The following is an 18,294-nucleotide window of genomic DNA, read 5'->3' on the forward strand; positions in this document are numbered from 1 at the left end:
TTTCATCTCCTTCTTCAAATTAGGGAAGTTCTCTTCTATTATCTCTGTGAATATTTTCTCTATTCCTTGGCCTTTCTCTTCGCCTTCTGGGAAAAAATATGGAACGCTTCACGAATTTGCATGTCATCCTTGCCCAGGGGCCATGTTAATCTTTTCTGTATCATTCCAATTTTAGTATATGTGCTCCGAAGCAAACACTGTAGTCCCTTTTCATATATTCCAGTGGGAGCCTGGATGTAGTCATTATGGCGTCTTTACTCTGCCACCATCTTGCCTGCTTCTGAGCTGGTCGAGCTGGTCCATCAGCGGCTTTGCCCAGCACACAGGTGCTCTGAATCCGATCTGCAGTCTTTCCTCAGCCTGGGCTCCACTCGCCGAGCTGAGATGTCTCCTTCACCTCCAGGGCTTTAGCGAGGGGTAAAGCAGCTCCTGCAGCCTGCCAAACTTCCAGGCTCCTGAGCCCTCCCGTTGTGGGGGGAGGGGGGTTCTCTTATTAGAACCCCCCCCCATCGCAGATTCTCCCCCAGATATCTTCCTCCTAGTGAGTCCGGGGTATTCTCATTTGGGTTGAAACTTGTAGTATGTAAGTGTATATTCCGTCTTCAGTCCTAAATTCCTGCGTGAGCCTGGATGCAGTGATTTTGGTGTCTTTACTCTGCCTCCATCTTTCTCATCAAATTTTTGTAATCATTTTTTATTTGTATTTTTTAATTGAGGTAACTTTGGTTTAAATATAGTGTATGATTTAGGGGTGTAGGTTAACACCTCGTCAGATTTATATAGCCACACGATGCCCACCACTAAAGTACCAATAACCCTCCAGCAATAGTCCACAGGCCTTTTACCCTGTCTTTTACCTGCTCTCTACCTTTCCCTTTCTAGTAGCATCAATTCTTAAGTCAAGTTTCATGGTTTGTTTTGGCTTATTTTTGTCTGTTCCTTTGCTTTTTTTAAGATTTATTGATGCATGCAGAACTGGGGTACAAACCAGAGGTGCAGGGACAGTGAGAGGATTCACCAGAGACAGAGTGTGAAACAGAACAGGCTGATTGATGAAGTACTCTACTGAGGAGAACAGCGGGCAGGTCAGGAGAGATCCTCCAGGTCATGTGGATCATCTCTAGGGCTGGGGATCAAACTCATGCTGAAAGGGCTTTAGCTTCTTAGTGCTATGCTTTAACCCACTGTGCCACCAGGGAGGGTCCTACTTTGTTTTCTTATATGGCATTTGCCTAGTATTTGTCTTTCTCCTTTGACTTACTTTTTTTAACATCTCTTCCCTTATTTTTTGTAGCTGAGAAGTACTCCATCATGTATACATACCACATCTTCTTAATCCATTTGCCTGTTGGTGGACACTTACCTTTGTTTTTGCAACTTGTTGTTATAAAACAAGTTTAAAGGAATAATTTGTATGTAAAACCATAGTGCTGCACTAAACATAGGAATACATATTTCCCTTCAAATTAGTGATTTCATTTTCTTCAGGTAGATACCTAGGAGTGGAATTGCTAGATCATCTATCTAGTTTTAGTGTCTTGAGAAATCTCCATACTGTTTTTCCATCATAGCAGGACCAGTCTACTTTCCCACCAACAGTATAGAGGATTCCTATTTTTCCACAACCTCAGCAACATTTGTTGTTTCTGGTCTTTGTGACATGGCCTTTCTCAATAGTGTGAGGTGGTGTTTCATTGTGGTTTTGATTTGCATTTCTTTGATCATAGTGCTGATGAGCATGTAATTTTGTGCCTGTTGGCCCATACACTTGAACACATGTCTATTTAGATCTTCTGCCCACTTTTTCATTGGGTTCTTTACTTTCTTTTTATATGTGCTCTTTATAGATGTTGGATATTATCTTCTTGTTGGATAAATGAAGTGCAAATGTTTTCTACTATCCACTTTGGTGTCTTTTCATTTTAGTGACCGTTTCTTTCATTGTGCAGAAACTTTTGGCTTAGTATTTGCTTTATTTATTTAATTTTTGTTTGTTTATATTTACTTTTTCTTCTCCAGCTGGTATAGCCAAATCCCCAGGAACATTCCAGAAGTCAGTGTTGTGGAGGATTTTGCCTATATTTTCTGCTATGTATTTTAGGGTTTTAGGTCTTAGATTCAAGTCATAATACATGTTCTGGTTAATTTTATTTTTTTGCATACTCTGAGATAATTATGATCTAGTTTTATTTTTCTGCATGTTTGTCCATTTTTCCTAATACCATTTGTTGAAGAGATTCTTCTTTCATCATGTATATATATACTTGGCTCCTTTGCTATAAATTTAGTCTAGGCTTATTTTTAGGTAACTTTATTAAGATATATATTCACCAGCCCTCCCTGGAGGTGCAGCAGGTTAAAGCACAGCACTAAGAAGCTAAAGCCACTGCAGCATGAGTTTGATCCCCAAGTCCAGATGTGACCCACATGGTGCAGAAGACTTCTCCTGACCCAGCAGTGTACTTCGTAGATCTGCCTCCTCCCCTCAGCAGTGTACTTCGTAGATCGGCCTGTTCTGCCCTCAACTCCATCTGTGGTGAATCCTCCCACCACCCCTGCACCTTTGGCTTATATCCCAGTCTGTATGCATAAATAATCTTTAAATATATATGTATACTTATTCACCTACCATAAAATTCACCAATTTAAGGCATATAATTCAGTAGGTTTTAGTATATATAATAAAAATCTTTAAACAAGTGTTTTCAACATGGAAGGAAATATTAATTCATTATTAAGAAATTTAATGAATTTTACTGTGTGCCAAGTGTTTATTCTAAGTACTCTTTTTTTTTTGTCTGAAGTTAAATCTTCATCCCACTTAACCCATGAGATAAGTATAAATATTCACATTTTCTAGATAAAGTAACTGAGGCATAGAGAAGTCAGTTAAGTAATTTGCCCAGAGTCACACTACTAGTAAGGGACAAAGCTGAGATTCAAGTTTTAACTTCTGAGATCTCTCTCTCAACTGCTAGATTGCCTACAATAATTCCTTGATACATTAGAATTCTACTAATTCCTTATTAAGCTATTTTTATAAACTACTTACCTTTATGTAGAGTACCAAATTTTTCATCTAGAAATGAATTAAATAGCATATTTATTCTAAAATCTTAAAGATTTTGTTTTCCCTAAAATCACGTTTTAAAATATGACTTTTCAAAACTTTATCTATTGAAATAAAAAATCCCATACTTTGATTCTTTAATATGTTTCTATTTTTAATCATGCTGTTATTTTTAACATGTTCTTTTAAAACCTACCTTTTCATTTTATTGTTCATTCCAAGTCTTAGTGATAAAAGTGAAACAAAGTATCATGGTTTTATTGTAGTTCAGAGTTTTTTGTTGTTGTTGCCTTTTACCTAGAAGTCCAAAATGTACCACTCCACAGGTTTCTTTAATCTTCCCCTTTTTCTCTTCCCTGTATAGTTCTAACAGCTGAATTATTTTCTTTTTACTGTTTTTCTTTTTTCAGCAATGCGGCCACTTAGCATGTCTTACAGTTTTGACTTGTCAGGTAAAAAAAAAAAAGCACTTTCACACCTGACATGGGTTTTGTGAATTCTGTCAAATACATTTCATTCATTTGCTTGTTCAAACATGTCAAAAAAGAAAATTGAAAGGCTCGTTCTAAGTTGTGGTCAATAAAATAAAACATGCTGCATATTTGAAAAATCACAACTACAGCAAATAATTGTGGAAAAAACATTTTATCCCATACCTCTAGTTATGGAAAATAGCTGTCGTTATAACTGTATGGTCACTATCACTCGCCCACATCTTCTAAAGAAATGATGTCAAAACCTAAAAAAGAACTTTACCTAAAGAGAATAGTGGAAACTTAAAAAGCAAAGTTTTGACACTCCTTACTCTCGAGCATTCAATTATTTAAGTAGTTAAATTCAGAACTGTCAGCAACTTCAGAGAATTCCAGGCTTCATCTCATGGGCAAGAGCTATCTTTTATGTCCTCGTGTACTATTGTAGATGTAGTGTAGCACATGTGATTCTGGATGCTGACTAAAAGTATAAAGTCACAAGAGTAGGTCTTGAAAAGTTTTCTTCACAAGAAAAAAAGTTTTGTAAGAATGTGTGGTGATTAAATTTATTATCATAATCAAATAGCAAATCATTATATGTGTTTTTTAATCTAATATAATGTTGAAAAGAGTGTAAAAATACAAAAGCATTATTGTATTATTTGTATTATCTTCTCCATAATACATAATTTAGACAACTTCTGTTAAGTACACTGAGTTTAATAATGTAGCAAGTAACTCAATGACAAAAGTTAATTTATAAAACCAACTTCTTAATCAAATAATTTTTAAACTATGAGCAAATTTTCATTGTCAACTTAATTCCAATAAAATACTGTATAAGTTAGAACTTTTAATTCTGGAAGCTACAGTTTTGAATATAGAAGGAGATAGGTGTTGGTATTTACATTTTCAATATTCTTTTCTATAATATTATTTTATATTCCATAGGGTGCCTCTTAAACTACAAAGTATTATTGACATGCCCTGTTCAAAGAGGCATAGAGTTCTAATGTCATATTTTGTCTATGAATATTTATTATATTTGAACTGCTTACCTAGTTCCTGTTTTTAAACTTATTTTTTTTAGTTCTGAGGTATGAATTATTTACATTTTCAAAACATTCAAATATTTTATAGTCTTGCTTCTTTGACCACTAAAGAGCTTTTTATATTTTCTTTATTCATTTAACAATTTTTATTTTATCAATCATTTGCAGAATTACCTTGTAAAAAATTTAGTCTGAAAATAAACTTAGAAATATTTTGACATATAAAATGCTTTGAAACTTATGTTTCCAAACAGTCTCTAAAATTTGGCAATATATATTACAGGTACTGTCTCTTCTAAATACCTATGAAATATATTTCTGTCTACTAGACTGTAGAGTGACTGGCCACCTAATCACCGTGGCTGTTAGCTAACAAATTAGGCATTGATGACTGATCTAGACAACATGCATGCCCACAAACATTGTGTATGTGTGCATTGCATTCTTATAGGGTTGTGCTGGAAAAAAAATCTTGGTATTTAACCTCCTTGATACAAAAGAGTAGCAAAGAATTTTCATTTGCTTTCACTGCTTATCATTTGCTATAGTTTATTTTGAACCTTAATATATAATTCATGATTTTCATGTACTTCATTCTCAACTTCTTATACTACTTTGATTTCTATTTAGCTGATCAATCAAAGTGCTCCAAATTACAAATGGAAAGATTGATCCATTCTTCTAAGTACAAAGATTGGATTATATATTTTTCTCTAAGTTGGGAAATTAATAAAATAAGAAGTAAACATTTGAACGTGTAGTATAGATAATGCCTCTGAACTTAATGTGTAGAAAGAGACATAATGACGTATGTCCTGCTGCTAGGTATGTCTTAGAAATATTAATTCTGAGAGGAAAAGTTAATATTCATTCATATTAAGTTAATATTAAGTTAATGTTAAGGTAAGTATAATTTTTTTCCAGGGAAAATATTAAATATGTAATTTTTGTATCCCAGTCATAATTCTTCCAACTCAATAAGGCAGCAGCTGGATATATTTAACACACAAATTTATTGCACAAAGCATTTAATATCATGGTTATGCATCTTAGATCCTGAGCCAGAATACATGTATGTTACTTCTAAAGCTGTATCTCACATCTTAAATATTTGCTTACTTATCAATATTACCATCTTTCTCTTAAATACTATCTTAGTACTACACAACCACAATGTCTTCTCCAAGTGTTTGGATTTTTCTACTTGATACAGTGAATTAATGATAAGGATGTATTTATTTGAACAGAAAAATATGTAGTACTTGATTTACTAATGGTAAACTTTAAAATATCTCTTCAAAATATGTTTGTCTGTACCTTTTATAAATATGTAATATTCATTACAAATATGTAATAAAATCACACACATTATTGAATCATATGTGGAGATCTAAAACTTGGCTGTTAACACATCTTTTGATTAGTTCCATTTATCTCAAAGCTCTGAATTTAGTGTAAGGTATTTATTTTAGCAATTTCAGTAAATGAGTTCAAACATAGTTATTGTTCTCATCATATAGACAATTGCAAGGCATTTTCTCAAGCCCCTGCTTTGAGAGTGAAATGAACTCACAGCAGCCACTGTTAGTTAACAGTATTCCCTCAACTTCAGTTCATATACCACCTTCATAATTTTTGACAGCCAGACCTCTACCAGTACTATTTGAATTTTTTTAAATAAAATCACATATAAAATCATTTTTTCCCTGAAACTTTACTATAAATATATAGCATTAAAACTATTTTACCATTCCTCCATGCACTGCCAGTAATTTCACCTTAGGGGAAGCTCTGACTTGGTAGATTGGAAATTTGTATACTTCTCAATATCCCTTCCTACTTTGGGAGTGGCTAACAGTAGAAGTCTTGATTGGTGTGCAGATTGCTATGCCAGATGCAAGATGTATGCTTTCTCTTAAAAGATTAACTATGAGATGTGAACAAATTTCAAGGAAGCATATAAAATAAAATAAACTATAGAGTAAAATTTAAAAAAACTATACTTCTTTATGCCTACATTTAAATATTTATAATCTTTTTTCTTAAGTAGTAAGCATTTAGCCCAATAATTTCTCCCTTTGCTTTCTGGAACACTTTGAAATTACTCCACTAAGTATGGCAGTCTATTCTTTGCCTATCATTATGAAAAATTTATTTCAAGATTTCAACTCTTATAATTTATGTAAAAATTTGCTGCCCTGTTCTTTTGCCCCTGTAATATATGTTTTCTTCTCATTGTGTTTTTTTTTATACCTATCTAATAATACCTGGAAACATAATAACAAAACTCATGCAATTGTTGAGTTTTCTATTTTAAAATTTTGAATTTTTTTAAAAGTTTTTTTAACCCTTGGTGTTGCAGGGGTTAAAGTCTCAGTGCTATTAAGCTATGCCAGCCATTGTGGCCTTACTGATCACTGCCAGGAAACTGACCTACATATGGTACAGCAGGTCTCTGCTATCTTGCCTGTTGTTCCCCTCAGCAGCGCATCTCTGGCCTACACCCCAGTTCTTATATGCATAAGTAAATAAAAGTAAATCCTTAAAAATAATTTAAATACATGATTGACAAATCTGTCTTTATCCTCTTTTCCTCCTTTCTTTTAATTTATTCAATTAAACCCTTCTAGTTCACAAAGGCATGTTCTCTGGCTTCATTAATTCTAAAAATGAGCAGAAATTATCAATGTTATGCTACGTATATAACGACAAATAATAATAAATATAAAAATTATTTTTTAAAAGATTTTAAATTCTTTAAGAATAGTCTCTAGGAATACACTTATATACTGGTTATTTCCTGGAAGTACACCTCTTAGATGTCAGGTACCTAAATGTGCTGAGAGGAAAAGCTACATAAATAACATTTTGTATTTTACAATAACTTACATTACAATATTTTGCCCTCCTTCAGGAGCATTAATGATATCTTTCATTTTAGCATTGTTTGATCCATTTACTCTCAACTACAAGAGACTTACAGACTGGTCTTTTTGCAAAGATTGGTTGATGCTGATTGTACTTAAATTATACAGTGTCTTTACTTTTTTACTTTTAAATATTCTGATTTAGTAGTTAGTCATTGTAGTCTGTATTTAACTCTTCACTTATAAACTGAAGAAAATTAGTTCCTCTTGTCTTGAAACAGTACAAGCTGTAGTACAAAAAAGAAAGCCTTTAGAATCAATACGGTAAAAGATTCAAATATTAGCTCTGGCACACACTGTGTGACCAGCTAAATCATGTGACCCTTAGTTTACTTATAAATGGGGGTGTTAATAATTGCTACCATTTATTGTGTACTGCCTTTATTATACACAGTATTAAGATTTTATATACAATTATTAACTACTTAATCATCACAAAAAGACTGTCTGTTGTTATCACCATTTTAGAGATAAGGAAACAAGAGGTCCTACAACTCATTCTAGCTCACTAGGCTCAGACTAGAAGCAGAGCTAGACATTAAATCCAAACCTGCTTCATCTGTGCTCTATACTCTGTCTTGTATGTACTGCATACACTGTACACATAGGCTCTACACAACGCTACGCTCTGTACTCACTACTCTGTTATATGTATTTTGTACTACATACTCTACTCTGCTCTATACTCTGTTTTATGCTCTACTCTATGCTGTACTCTACACTTGGCACTTAATGTGCTGTCCACTCTGCTCTGTGTTTTATACTTTATACTCTGTGCTCTATACTGTATGAGCATGTCTTCTTATGACAGGGATGCTTTCTGAGGAAGATGTCATTACCTAATTTTGTTATTGTGCAAATATCAGAGAAGTTCTACACAGACGTAGGCAATATAGTTTACTGCACATTTACACTGTGGGCTACATGGTAGATGGTCTATTGGGACCACTGTTTAAGCAGGTTGTTCACTGAAACATTATTAAGAGACATACAGCTATATGCTCTACTCTATACTCTGTGCTCTATGTTCTATAGCCTGTACACTACTCTTTACTATGTAATCTGTACTCTGTATGTTATATATTCTGCACACTATACTCTGGTCTACACTATATACTTTATACTGTGCACTACCATATTTCTGCCATTTGTTGTACTGTCTTCCCCTCCAGCTTTGAGCTCTGAATAATCTAAATCAGCTTTATCAAAGGGTATATATACACACCCTTCTTCAAGATTCTTTATGTTGTTCATGTAAAATGTTTACATGAATATAGAGTATAAGCTATTTTTAAATCAAACCATTTTCATATCTTAAAGCCACAAACCTAGTGGTAAATTTTTATGCATGCCATCATTTCTCTCCATCAGTCACTAACTCTTTAAAGACAATAAAGTAAAACAAGCCTCTCTAGACCTTAAGTTTCCTCATCTGGAAAATAAAGAACTTAGAGTTAGTTATCTGTAGGATTTCTCCTGGTTTTAAATTCTAATCTACAAAGTGTAAACATATATTTAGTTATCTAAAATTTTAGTTGAACCTAAAGTCAATATCAAATAGAAATGCTTTATATACATAGGCAACATAGGCATTATGTATCAAATCTCTGTGTTGTATTTACCTAGCCTGGAAATACTGTGTCACCTAATGTGTGTTTCCACACATCAGGAAAAAGTACTTGGAAAAGTGCATTTGATCTAGTGGTTACCTTTCTTGGCCTATAAAAAAAGGTAAGTTTTTGCCTCTCTTTTATCAGATGTTACTACTACTCCTGGATCTCCAAAGAAGGCTGTAGAATCATCAGTGATAAATGGAGGTTTAACATCACAAACAAAAGAAAATGGGTTAAGTGCAGAACAGGTACCGGTACAGCGAAAGAAACTCCTCAAAGCCCCAACTCTGGCTGAACTGGACAGCTCTGACTCTGAGGTGAGGTCTCATTTCTCAAATTTAGTTGCCAGCTTCAGGATGCCAGTGCTTCCTGACCCAGTTTAGTGATCAATCGCATTGCTTCAGCTATTGCTTAAGAACTCAAGTTGTAAAATGAGCAAACTGATTATTTTCCTTTTAGATTTACCCAGGAGCTTTGTGTATTTAAATGGTTAAATACAAATTAAGTAATAAGCATTAATTGCAAGCCCGAATTGCTCTCTTTTGAAAGTTTCTAGTTGTTAAACTTAATAGTTACCTAGAAACTTCATACAATTTAGACTTTAGAAATTGGTTCATGATCTGCCCTTTTGCTGGAAATGGCAGAAAAACTCTTACCAGATGTAAAAAAAGAAACTGGAACTAACCCATGTAAATAAATTTTTTTAAATCCTGTTTTCCAACCAGATGCCTTACGTCTTATGTGGTATTTCATCACCATATTTTATTTAATATATCCCCTTTTTTTGAACATTTATGTTATTTCCACTTTCCTCTCATTATAAGAAATAATACTGTTGTCACCCTCCAGGTTTAAAATGATCTAAATATAGATTAATTTTGTCAATTTATCTCTCCGACATGATTGGTCCACACCTGCCACACAATCTAGTACAGTCCAAACAAATTCTTGCCTGCATCTGTTGTCCACGAACAGCATCACAGTGCTGCCCTTTAACTCCTTGAGTTGTTGTCTTCCCTGAAGTTCTTCCTTTGATTGTATGATCTTCCAGTTTCATCAATGAATAAATATCCTTGCACAAGAAAAAAATAATTAAAATACTGTTGTAAATATCCTATGACACATTTTTGTTTTGAATTGTTCCTCAGATTACTTCTAGAAGTATATTTTCTTGATGAAAGAACGTTCGCTCTTAAAACTCTTGAAACATGTTGCCACAAAAGCTACAATACCTACTTTTTACAGAATGCTATGCTATACTTTATGTATTACAAATTTAATTACCATTACATACACCCTTGAAGATACCTATGAACCTTATGAGGAAACATATACAGAAGGCTCACTTTGAATTTAAACTTATAAAGAATCAGTAAGTGATAGAGTTGGGTTTGAAGCCAGAGATTGTTTATCTCATAAGCCTGCTAGTTTTCCTGGTAGCAGTCTATAAGAATGTCTGGTTTTGAAAATACTAAAGTGGAAGGTACCTTAAGAATATTTTCCTGTAACATTGTTACTATTCAGTGAAAAAACTGAGATGCTAGTAGAGAAAGAAGCTGTTTAAAAAGTCATGTAACTTTTATTAGCAGAGTCCTTACTAAACTAAACCTCCCAACAATAGACTATCTTTCTTTTTTCTTTTAGCCTTTGAATTTCAGTATGCTGGATTGTGGCATGAAGTATTTTTATTTCCATCAGAACTTTTTTCTATCACCCTTTTTTCTCTTCATACAAGTCTTGTTTCAGTGTCTCTGACTTATCTTTAGTAACCTTTGCTAGCTTATCCCAAGTAACTTTAAAAATGAAGATAAGCTTTGATTATAGCCATAGAAAGCTGAGCAAGGCTTCCTTTCTTCACTAGGCTTCCCTCTGAAAAGAATTCCAGTGAAGGGCAGATATAGTGAGTTAGGTTCTCAGACTGACTTCTGGGACAGTTTTGGCAGCCGTTCATGAAAGTGCTACCTTTGGAGCAAAGTAGCAGTAAAGACAGCTGAGTTTCTGAGAGTGACCTCATTACAACCAGGGCATGGTTAAGTGTTACTAACATAGGATTAGAAAAAGTCTAACTTAGAGTGTCAGAAACAAGTTACTTATCAGCAATGCAAAGAAGCAAATTTCAGAAATCAGCCCAAGCTCTAGGAAAAACTTGATATTCCATAGAAGTTAAAGACCCATCAAACTTCTTCAGACAAGAAGTGTTTATTCCATGGGAATAGACATGACAGGGCAAAGAGCCAACTGGAGTCCACATAAACACACTCACAGATCTAACCTCTAAAAGTCACCTGGGTGTTCTTGTGATTCCTCTGGAGCAGGAACTAACCTTGGTGAAAATTAATTTTCAAGTAGTTAGAAAGTTGGGTGTGGCTGCCTTAGGTGGTAATGCATGAACAGAGGACTATCACAGCTCCCAGCAGACCCTGAATGAGGCCAATGTCCCACCTTTTCTGTTTCCTGCTGACTCACTTCCCTTCGTCCCACCTGTCCCTCACAGGCTTTTGACTGTTCACACTGTGAACAGTAAGGAGAATTAGTGTGGAAAGTGTGGACTTGTTTTCAGAGTTCAGCAAAATTAGTCTCTGAAAAATGTTTCTAGAGAAAGTAAGCTGAAGGATGTGAGGTAGAGAAATAGTGTGAGTTAAGATAGTACCCTCATAATTATTTGGGAAATACTGTGTGATTCCTTTTTTCTTTTCCTAAGGGACATTCTTGATTTTATTTCCTTTTGACCTTGTGTTAAGAGATCACTCTTGTTGTTTGCTACCTTTTCTGGAGATTGGTCTGACCTACACCACTTCTGGAGTAGAGGCTTTACTTTGCTTGATTTGTTTTGTGTTAAGTATAAAGAGTGTGGAGGTCACTGTTCATACCTTCCTTGTTTGAACTGTGTGCTTTACACAGACTTTTCCTTCTTTTCTTTAACCAGATCCTTTGTATTCTAACTTTGAAATGAATGCTTTCAGCAGTAGGTCTTAGGAAAGGCCAGGTTTTAGTGAATAGCTAATTTTTAATGTCACCTTAGCTAAGGAGGTCAGAGAGAATTTTCACTACTTTACATAGTCCCCAATTAACATATTAATCATATTTTTCTTTTTTTTGTATTTAAAAATATTCAGCCACTTTCTAGAAATATTATGGAAATAAAATATCTCCTGTCACATAGTAGATAGTAAATTTTTCATGTAAAAATATTGTATTCCATTTTGGTATCGTCTAGAACAAAGGTTTTTTTTTCTCACTGGTAATGAGAATTTAAAACTTATTTAGTACAATGTAGAGATTTTTCTAGAGTCATATGACATTTAGGAAATGTTTATTTTCATCCAGTCATTCAGCAGATTCAATACTAAGTAATTAGTGACTCATTACTAATTACTCATTACATAATTGTTACTAGGTAACATTAATGAACAAGACACATAGCATCTACCAAGATGGATTCTGAGTCTATTATTTTTATAAATGCATTAAATATACCCCTAGTAATGATACTGACCACCATTTATTGCATGCTAGGTAATATTGAGCATTTTGAATGCATTAGTTCATATAATCCTTGTAATAACCCTATGGGGGAGAAAAAGGCATTATATAAATGCTTTTTGTAAATGATAAAACTTGCTAAGTGTCATTATCATCCAGGATACACCCGCACATTCTGATTCTAAATCTCTTCTAGTTTATCTTCTATTTGCCTTAAACCTTTGACATTAGAATTTAAGTTCCTTGTGTTAAAGTAAATATTTTTATAGTAGAATGTTATTAATTAGCATGAAAGACAAATGTCTGAAGACTCTTTAAATGTGTTTTTCTGTTCATACCCTTCTCAGGAGGAAACCCTGCACAAGTCAGGCAGCAGTAGCAGTGTGTCTCCCTCCTTCCTGGAGGACCCCTTACTGGAGGCTGCATCCGCTAGGAAGAGTGAGTATTTGTGGTACAAAGAACTAGCTCCAGATACCTTAAAAAACACACTTACCCTAGAATAGGGAGTTCAAAACTGTCTTGTGATTGTTTGGAGTAGATAGCTAAACCTGGAATTCACCCTTCGGGAACAGAAATAATCAGTTATTTTCCTAGAGTAACATCATAATGTAGACATAACCTGATAAATGGGCCTCAGACCTCAATAGTCACCTTTGGATTTACAGATCATAGCGAATGATACCCCTGTGTACTTTTGAAAGTAATTGCCTCTTTTTTCCTTGTCTGAATTTAAGCCAGAAGCACAAAGTAATCACTAATACACATGCACATATACATGTATACTTATATCCATCCCCACATATCTATGTAGGTTGTGAAAATACCTTTCTTACTTTTTGTGCAATGGGCTCTTAACACAGAACCTAAAGGTAACTGATTTATAAATGTTTTTAATGATTCTTTTCATTTATAAGACCTTTATAAAGGTTTAAAATTGTTATGTTAAGGGGGCAGATTCTAGGAATATGTCAGAGATGAAGCAGCTAAAATCTGTTTCCTTACCTAGACAACATTAACACTAGCAGAATATGTCTGATGTAATTATTTTGGAACTCTGGAGTCTGTTGAAGGCTTACAACTAGAGGAATACTTGGATAGTAAATTGTGGTGAATTTCAGTAATTTTTATCTATTAACACAGTGGCAGCCACTTGTCACCCAGCCTAACCACACTCAGCCTACCAGTGTACTTCTACTGATACAGCTTTTACATGGCTTTCAAAGGCCAGAGTGGGTGAAAAAAACCCTCTTCTTCAAATATTAGGAATCTGTGCTGAAGGCTGCTTGCTTCTAGTTCCAAAGGTGCAGACAGAGATAGACAACTTGTCGCATTGTTGCAAGCACCCATCTTCCAACTCCAACTGAAGGTGATATCCAGGGGATTTAAACGCCCACTAGATTTTACTTTTTCACCTGGAAAGTCAAGTATTAATGACTAAGACAATGAAAAACAACAGCATACACAAGAATATTAGAAAACCAACTGAAACCACCCACGATGCGGTAGAATAGGGAGGTTTGGTCAGTCCACTCTTCTAATAAACACAACTAAAAATAATAGTAACAGTAAAACTAAACTAAAATTTGCACCAAGAAAATTTCAAAAGTTTATCACCAGAGCACCAGAGATAGGAGTTTTTCACATAAATTTCACCCTGAGGTCAATGATTGGCTTTGGGGCCATCCCATGTTCATGGATTAGAAGACCTTTTGTTAGTTTTTTTTGTTTGATTGGTTGGTTTGGGGGTTTTTTGGGGTGGGGGGAACTATCAAAAAAAAATTTTCTAATTATACTTGGTGAATTTAATTTCACTCTTAAAAATCAATGGAAAGGTCAAACAAAACCAGTAAGGACACAGAAGATTTACATAACATTATCAGCTTGGCCCAAGTAACATTTATAGATAATGCTAGCCAACATTAGCAGACTACACATGTTCAAGAGCACACAAGACAACTTAGAAATATATCTAATATGTCTCAATAAATTTCTGAATTTTCCTTTTTATTTATTTATTTATTTACTTATTTTACAATGTTTGCTTTCTTTTCTCAGGTGTATACCCCATAGAATTTCCACTACCAATTCACCTGTGCACCATCACCATAGACCCTTGTATTCTTGCCCTGGTCTCTTTGCTTTCCCATTCCCTGCAGGATGTCTGATTTATACTTGTCTTTTTATTGTTGTTTGGTTTTATTGTATTTTACATTGTTGTTATTTTTTCCCCTTGGTCCTTCATATGATTCCCCTATGTTCCTCTATAAGTGAAGTCATCTGATATTTTTCTTTCTCCTTCTGACTTATTTCACTAAGCATGGGCCCTTCTAGTTCCATTCATGTTGCTGCAAATGGGATTATTTTATCTTTTTGATTGCTGCATAGTATACCATTGTGTATATATTCCACATCTTCTTAATTCAGTTACCTGTTTTTAGGCATTTGAGTTGTTTCCAGGGCTTGCCTATTATAAATAATGCTGCAATAAACATAGAGGGTGTATTCTTTTGAAATAATGTTTTTGTGTCCTTTGTGTAGCTCATAGGAGTGGAATTGCCAAGCCATATGGCAGCTCCATTTTTAATAGTTTTAGGAACCTCCAAACAGCTTTCCATAGTAGTTGGACCAGTTTGCATTCTCACTGCATTGTAGAAGAGTTCCTTTTTAACCAAGTCTTCACCAACATATGTTGTTGCAAGACTTTTTAATAGGTGCTATTCTTACTGATGTAAGGTGGTACCACATTGTGGTTTTGATTTGCATTTCCCTTACTATAAGGGATGTTAAACATTTTTTCATATGCTTTTGGCCATTTACAATTCCTTTTTGAATAAGTGCCTTAAGTTCTTCTGCCTATTTATTGACTCAATTGTTTGCTTTTGTTGAATCGTGTGAATTCTTTGTGTATTTTTGTGATCAGTGCAAAAATTTTGTACCAGTTGGTAGGGTGTCTCTTTGTTTTGGTTAATGTCTCTTTTGCCATACAGAAGAAGCTTTTCAGTTTGAAGTAGTCCCATGTGTTATCTTTTCCTTCACTTTCTCTGCTTTGGGAGGTGATTCTTTAAAGCTGTTGCTGAGATGTATGTCATGTAGTAGTCTACCTATATTTTCTTCTATGTATTTTATGGTTTTAGGTCTTGTGTTCAGTTCTTTTTTCCATTCTGAGTTGATTTTGGGGAGGGGGGGTTATTTATGGTGGTCCGGTTTAAATGTCAGTGCTTCCCAAAGTGATTTATAGAGTCCATGCAGTATCTATCAAAATGCCAATGACATTTTTTTTCATAAATAGGAGAAAAACCAAATCCTAAAATTCATAAAGAAACCATAATAGACAAAATAAAAATAGTTTTGAAAAAGAATAAACTAAAGAAGTCACACTTCTATAGTAATTAAAATGGTATGGTATCAGCATAACAAGACAGGCCAATAAAGCAGGATAGAGAATACTGAAATAAACTGTCACGTATATGGTGAAATAATTTTTGACAAATATGCTAAGATCATTCAGTGGGGAAAGAACAGCCTTTTTCAGTTAATATTGCTGGAAAAAACTGGATTTCCACAGGCACAAGAATGAAGTTGCACCCTTACCCAATACCATATATAAAAATTAATTCATAGTGGATCAAAGACCTAAATATAAAGCCTAAAATAATAAAACTCTTAGAAAGAAATATAAGACACAAGTTTTTTTTTGGCTATGATACCGAAGTCACCATAGCAAAAGAAAAAAATAGGCAAGTTGGAGTTATGGAAATTTAAGTGTTTTTGTGTCATCATGTAGCCAAGAGAAAAATATTTAGAAGTCATGTTGATAAGGGGTTAACAACCAAAATAGAGAGGGAAATCCTAAAATGCAACAACAACAAAAAAATGCAGTTCAAAAATGAGCAAAGATTTGAATAGACATTTCTCCAAAGAAGATACAATAAGCCAAACACATAAAAGTATTTTTAGCATCACTAATCATCAGGGAAACATATTAAAACTACAATTAGGTACAACCTCATACCTACTAGAAGAAAATGAAACAGGCCATTTTGTGGACCCTGGTCAGTGAAAGCTTCTGATGGAGTCCAGTGAGAATATACTCAGTTATCAGGAAAGTCATGATGAATTTTGCATAGAAAAAATACATCATGATTTTTCCAACACCTCAATATATTAGAAAAAATGCATGGTGATGACTAGCAAGAGCTGGGTGCAACCGAGCCACCAACACCTGGTCAATGAAAGCTTCTGATGGAGTCCAGTGAGAATATACTCAGTTATCAGGAAAGTCATGATGAATTTTGCATAGAAAAAATACATCATGATTTTTCCAACACCTCAATATATTAGAAAAAATGCATGGTGATTCCTAGCTCTTGAGCTGTAAGATTTGTGTAGGTAATCTTGGAGACAGTGGTAACAAAATTAAATTAGAGCAAGCTTTTTGGCTCTATGGACCATTCCAAAGTGTGAGGTTGCTAGAAACCCTCCCAGCTTTGCTTTTATTGAATTTGAAGATAACTGAGATGCAGCCAGTACTGCCTGAAATCTGGATAGGGGAATACTGTGTGGCTGCATGTAAGAGTGGAACAGTCAGATGGTGAAAAGAGAAGTAGAAATTGTGGTCCACTTCCTACTTGGGGTTGATGCCTTAAGATGATGATTAGAGAAGGAGTCCTCTACATTTCCACAGGTCTTCAGATAGAGAAGCTTCTCTTGCAGCCACAGCAGGTCCTGTTCTAAAGATCAGAGAAGAGAGAGTCTACTGTTTTGGGAGAGAAATCACAAGCCATCCTGATCCTCCTCTAGTTCTCACTGCTGATCTAGGTGAAATAAAAAGAAATAGAAGACCAGTTTGCAAGAGGAGCGAACAGGAAATAGCTTCATTTGGCTGAGTATTTACAGAAAATTCAAGCTTTGTTTGATACATAGCTGGGTGCATTTTTAACTTGTTTTATCTGTTTACATGTGTTTCTCTCTTGGGATAGTAACACATAAAAGAAATAATTCTCCATGGTTTGGGATGGATCATATGAGACATACCATTTTCTGCAATGTGAGTGGAAATGGTAGGGTTATACTAAGTGAAGTAAGTCAGAACCATATATATGGTTTCACTTATATAGAGAAACTGAACAAAAGTTCAGAGGCAAATCTTGAAGGCTGACCATAGATCTGAGGGCATCCAGAGGAGGGCAGTGGAGGGGAAATCAGGTCAAAAGCAGGAGGGGAAGAGCACATTGGACTATGACTAAGGATGTGATGAGGTGGGAGCAAAGGGAAGAGGAGAATCTAGTAAAGGATTATTGGAGCTGTGGTGGTGGGTGTGGTGAAAATAACATACAACTGTAGAGGTGTAAACCTATACCCTTAAGACATTACTGTGATGTAAATCAACATTACCTCAATAATTTATAACAAAAAAAAAAATAGAGTTGTTACTTTGCCATGTTCCCTTAAGCAAAATTGAATGTACGTTGAACTTTATTTAGTCATACATAGACTAATAATAAACTGGTAAATTCTGCCTCGCTATAAAGTATGATTAATGTTATGGAAACACAACTGGGAAAAATTGAACCAAGTCTTCCTTTTTCCATAGCGAAGATATAGTTTGCAGCTGTAGTTGAACAGAAGCTACTGTGAACACAAGCCAGTAGGTAAAAATAGAAGCTATACCATTAA

The 18,294-nt window shown here is 34.6% G+C and overlaps 1 protein-coding gene and 1 pseudogene across 2 annotated transcripts in view; both read left to right on the forward strand.

Moving 5' to 3' along the window:
- The window catches only part of SPIRE1 (spire-type actin nucleation factor 1), a 143,710-nt gene that overhangs the window by 109,670 nt on the left and 15,746 nt on the right, over nucleotides 1–18,294 (forward strand). For both annotated transcript variants that reach the window (XM_012725903.1, XM_004683724.2), the window contains exons 8-9: nucleotides 9,280–9,452; nucleotides 12,966–13,056. In XM_012725903.1, the coding sequence (XP_012581357.1) occupies nucleotides 9,280–9,452; nucleotides 12,966–13,056 (264 nt within the window). The remainder of the gene's footprint in view (nucleotides 1–9,279; nucleotides 9,453–12,965; nucleotides 13,057–18,294) is intronic.
- On the forward strand, nucleotides 16,965–17,455 carry LOC101627025 (annotated as a pseudogene).

Source organism: Condylura cristata, unplaced genomic scaffold, assembly GCF_000260355.1.
Source record: "Condylura cristata isolate star-nosed mole 26May11 unplaced genomic scaffold, ConCri1.0 scaffold00016, whole genome shotgun sequence".
NCBI classification, from domain to species: Eukaryota; Metazoa; Chordata; class Mammalia; order Eulipotyphla; family Talpidae; genus Condylura; species Condylura cristata.